At 44.9% G+C, this 5,337-nt stretch overlaps 1 protein-coding gene across 1 annotated transcript; it reads right to left on the reverse strand.

The window, feature by feature from the left end:
- Positions 1-3,678: 3,678 nt before the first annotated feature.
- Positions 3,679-4,413, reverse strand: nppcl2 (natriuretic peptide C-like 2). The gene is made up of 2 exons (XM_035769063.2): positions 4,405-4,413; positions 3,679-3,963 (listed from the first exon to the last, which is right to left on the reverse strand). Exons 1-2 carry the CDS (start codon positions 4,411-4,413, stop codon positions 3,679-3,681), a joined length of 294 nt encoding a protein of 97 aa, XP_035624956.2.
- Positions 4,414-5,337: the final 924 nt, after the last annotated feature.

Raw genomic sequence — 5,337 nt, forward strand, 5'->3', positions numbered from 1 at the left:
TCCAACAGTGCAGTAATATCTAACTAAATGCTTGTGTTTCTAGCTCCAACAGTGCAGTAGTATCTAACTAAATGCTTGTGTTCCTAGCTCCAACAGTGCAGTAATATCTAACTAAATGCTTGTGTTCCTAGCTCCAACAGTGCAGTAATATCTAACTAAATGCTTGTGTTCCTAGCTCCAACAGTGCAGTAGTATCTAACTAAATGCTTGTGTTTCTAGCTCCAACAGTGCAGTAATATCTAACTAAATGCTTGTGTTTCTAGCTCCAACAGTGCAGTAATATCTAACTAAATGCTTGTGTTCCTAGCTCCAACAGTGCAGTAGTATCTAACTAAATGCTTGTGTTTCTAGCTCCAACAGTGCAGTAATATCTAACTAAATGCTTGTGTTTCTAGCTCCAACAGTACAGTAGTATCAAACTAAATGCTTGTGTTCCTAGCTCCAACAGTTCAGTAGTATCTAACTAAATGCTTGTGTTTCTAGCTCCAACAGTGCAGTAATATCTAACCAAATGCTTGTGTTTCTAGCTCCAACAGTGCAGTAATATCTAACTAAATGCTTGTGTTCCTACCTCCCAACAGTGCAGTAGTATCTAACTAAATGCTTGTGTTCCTAGCTCCAACAGTACAGTAATATCTAACTAAATGCTTGTGTTCCTAGCTCCAACAGTACAGTAGTGTCTAACTAAATGCTTGTGTTTCTAGCTCCAACAGTACAGTAGTGTCTAACTAAATGCTTGTGTTTCTAGCTCCAACAGTGCAGTAATATCTAACTAAATGCTTGTGTTCCTAGCTCCAACAATGCAGTAATATCTAACTAAATGCTCGTGTTTCTAGCTCCAACAGTGCAGTAATATCTAACTAAATGCTTGTGTTCCCAGCTCCAACAGTGCAGTAGTATCTAACTAAATGATGGTGTTTCTAGCTCCAACAGTACAGTAGTATCTAACTAAATGCTTGTGTTCCTAGCTCCAACAGTAAAGTAGTATCTAACTATTTACAACAAGAATGCCATTATGAAATAAATAAATATTGATTTACTTGCTGAACTAGACCGAAGGGATAATGTTTGCTTTATAGATGTTTTATGTTCTGAATCTGAAATCATGCCAACATGTATATAGCCCTATAAAATAAATACAAGTTTGGAGATTTGTATTACATATTTTAATAATCTAATATTAGAGTGAAACAATCAATGCTTTTAAACACTTTTTAGACAATAAATGTAAAAATGAAATCACTTTTTTGGTTTCTGTCTCACCCTGATCAGTTTCACCTGTCCTTGTTATTGTCTCCACCCCCTCCAGGTGTCTCTTATTTTCCCTGGTGTATATATCCCTGTGTTTCATGTCTCTCTGTGCCAGTGTATATATCCCTGTGTTTCATGTCTCTCTGTGCCAGTGTATATATCCCTGTGTTTCATGTCTCTCTGTGCCAGTGTATATATCCCTGTGTTTCATGTCTCTCTGTGCCAGTGTATATATCCCTGTGTTTCATGTCTCTCTGTGCCAGTGTATATATCCCTGTGTTTCATGTCTCTCTGTGCCAGTGTATTTATCCCTGTGTTTCATGTCTCTCTGTGCCAGTGTATTTATCCCTGTGTTTCATGTCTCTCTGTGCCAGTGTATATATCCCTGTGTTTCATGTCTCTCTGTGCCAGTGTATATATCCCTGTGTTTCATGTCTCTCTGTGCCAGTTCGTCTTGTATGTTCCAAGTCAACCAGCGTGGTTTTCAAACCATCTGCCTCCCGTGTCTGCATCTGGGTCTCGCCTTGTGCCCTTATAGTACGAACTGGCCATGACAGACCCAGCAGACTGGGACCAGCTCTGTCACGCTGTCTCCCTGCAGGGAGCCACAATTAGGAGACATGAGGAGCTACTACAGGACCTTCTGGAAGGGCTCAGTTCCATGACAGACCCAGCAGACTGGGACCAGCTCTGTCACGCTGTCTCCCTGCAGGGAGCCACAATTAGGAGGCAAGAGGAGCTACTACAGGACCTTCTGGAAGGGCTCAGTTCCCTGACGGAACGCCATGACCAAGGGTTCAAGGCCATCATGGAGCGAATCAGTGAGTTAGCTCATAGGCAGCCCGCCACCTCCGAGACCACCCAATAACCTGTCTACTATCAGTGGTGGGTTTGTACAGCCTACCCCGGCTCCCCAAGAGCCCCGCTTACCGCCTCCGGAGCCATTTTTATTTCACCTTTATTTGCTAGTTGAGAACAAGTTCTCATTTACAACTCCGACCTGGCCAAGATAAAGCAAAGCAGTGCGACACAAACAACAACACAGAATTACACATGGAGTAAACAAACGTACAGTCAATACAATAGAAAAAGTCTATATATACAGTGTGTGCAAATGGTGTGAGGAGGTAAGGCAATAAATAGGCTGTAGTGGTGAAGTCATTACAAGCCAACGAGAGCATACTGTTTGCAGTGGTGGTATATGGGGCTTTGGTTAGTTTCCGTTTTTTAATCTCTGCATCATTCAGGATGTCGCTGTGAAGAGAACACCAGATGTATTCGCTGCTTGTGACAACATTTTATTTGATACTGTATATATTTCAAAGGTTAATATTAAGAAAAATATTTTCAAAAATAGATTGTCCTGTCTTTCACGAGTCCCTGATTTATCTTGACAGAGTTTGTGTGACTCTACATTTTTCAAGACATTTTTTACTTCTGTTTAACCAACTGGAAATAGAGCCCAAATGTGCCGTTACTTCAGTAAATTGTCAGCACATGTCATACCACATGAATCCACAAGAGGGCGGACACATACCACGTATCGATCACCGTAACAGGTTTTCAATTACCATTTAGTCAACAAACATTTCTTTCTTTGATGATAAAATGTAGCCAGATGTTCAGTTTGGAAACAGGAGGACCAGGGCTGTTTTATTATTTAGGAGAAACAGGAACTCATTTAGTCTAGTACAAGTTCTTTGACTTCCAGCATGTAGATATAAACACTTCTCTTCATCCATATGGACTCAGGGTTGGGGCCAATTCAGCTTTCAGTACCAGAATGATTCAGTAAAGAATTCACTGTATTCACTGAAGTCTGATTTGAGCCCAGTCCTGATCCACTGACAGTGATATATGTAAACCATATCAGACTAATACACAGTTAACATGTTACAGAGAACAGACAGTAGAACACACAGCAGGTCCTGGTAGCGTGTTACTGGTAGCGTGTTACTGGTAGCGTGTTACTGGTAGCGTGTTACAGGGAAGATGTAAACATGTTTGACACATGTTGGTCTCAGTTTCACTTGCAAGTTTACACAACAGAAGGCCTGTCAGGTTAAACATGGATACAATGGAATGACAAACATTATACACACACATTATACACAAACACACACCCCATAGGTTAGTTGTACTGGCTGTAACAGAGCCAGTGGTTAGAGGTCAAAGGTCATTAGTATCAGCTCTCACATGGAAGCCTCAGAACACCTATAGGTCACCTGGGGTTTTGGGAGATGACCTCTACAGTCACACAGGATCACAGTTCATAGTTCAGCGGTTATATATCAAGGGGTGGTAATGTTACATCCGTCTGTCTGTCAGTTAGAGATCTCCCAGCCTTCCCTCGGTCTCTGACACACCCAGGAAGTAGTGGGGTGAAAGGTAGCCAATCAGAACACAAGGCCACTGGCGGTTGCCCAATCAGCATCCCAGCCCGCTGATAGATCCGATGCGGTCCACCTTCATGCCGAAGCATCCCCTGGCGGTGGCGCTCTTCCTGCTCCGCCCACGGAACATCCTCTGTTGGCGCAGAAAGTCTAGGAACAACCTGGGGACCACAGGACCCGCCCCCATGCCGCGACCAGCCAATCTCTGGGAGGGAGGATGGTAGGAATGGGAGGGGCCAGAAGTGGAACCTTCAGAGGTGATGTCTGGTTGGTTGAGGATCAGAGAGCGGAGCTGAGCGCTGAAGAGATTATCTAGTACCTGGACGAGGGGAAGGGGAAGAGGGAAGGGAAGGGGGAAGGGGGAAGAGGAAGAGGGGAAGAGGGAAGGGAAGGGGTAAGGGGGGAAGGGGAAGAGGGAAGGGGGAAGGGGAAGAGGGAAGGGGGGGAGGGGAAGGGGGGAGGGGAAGAGGGAGGGGGGAAGGGGAAGAGGGAAGGGGGAAGGGGAAGAGGGAAGGGGGGGAGGGGAAGAGGGAGGGGGAAGGGGAAGAGGGAATGGGGAAAGGGGAAGAGGGAAGGGGGAGGGATAAACGACTGAGATAAATCCAATGAGCGAGGCTGATGTTATAATCTCCATCACTTAAGTAGAAATACTTTAAAGTACTACTTCAGTACTACTTTTTGGGGTATCTCTACTTTACTATTTATATTTTTGACTACTTTTACTTCGCCATATTCCTAAAGGAAATAATGTACATTTTACTCCATTCATCCAAAAGTACTGGCTACCTTTCAAATGCTTAACAGGAAAGGAAAATGGTCTAAGTCACTAAACAGAGAACATCCCTGGTCGTCTCTACTGCCTCTGATCTGGTGGACTCACTAAACAGAGAACATCCCATGTCATCCCTACAGCCTCTGATCTGGAGGACTCACTAAACAGAGAACATCCCTGGTCATCCCTACTGCCTCTGATCTGGTGGACTCACTAAACAGAGAACATCCCTGGTCATCCCTACTGCCTCTGATCTGGTGGACTCACTAAACAGAGAACATCCCTGGTCGTCTCTACTGCCTCTGATCTGGTGGACTCACTAAACAGAGAACATCCCTGGTCATCCCTACTGCCTCTGATCTGGTGGACTCACTAAACAGAGAACATCCCTGGTCGTCCCTACTGCCTCTGATCTGGAGGACTCACTAAACAGAGAACATCCCTGGTCGTCTCTAATCTGGAGGACTCACTAAACAGAGAACACCCCTGGTCGTCCCTACTGCCTCTGATCTGGAGGACTCACTAAACAGAGAACATCCCTGGTCATCCCTACTGCCTCTGATCTGGAGGACTCACTAAACAGAGAACATCCCTGGTCGTCCCTACTGCCTCTGATCTGGAGGACTCACTAAACAGAGAACATCCCTGGTCGTCTCTAATCTGGAGGACTCACTAAACAGAGAACACCCCTGGTCGTCCCTACTGCCTCTGATCTGGAGGACTCACTAAACAGAGAACATCCCTGGTCGTCTCTAATCTGGAGGACTCACTAAACAGAGAACACCCCTGGTCGTCCCTACTGCCTCTGATCTGGAGGACTCACTAAACAGAGAACATCCCTGGTCGTCTCTACTGTCTCTGATCTGGAGGACTCACTAAACAGAGAACATCCCTGGTCGTCTCTAATCTGGAGGACTCACT

This window comes from Oncorhynchus keta, chromosome 13 (genome assembly GCF_023373465.1).
Source record: "Oncorhynchus keta strain PuntledgeMale-10-30-2019 chromosome 13, Oket_V2, whole genome shotgun sequence".
Classification (NCBI taxonomy): Eukaryota; Metazoa; Chordata; class Actinopteri; order Salmoniformes; family Salmonidae; genus Oncorhynchus; species Oncorhynchus keta.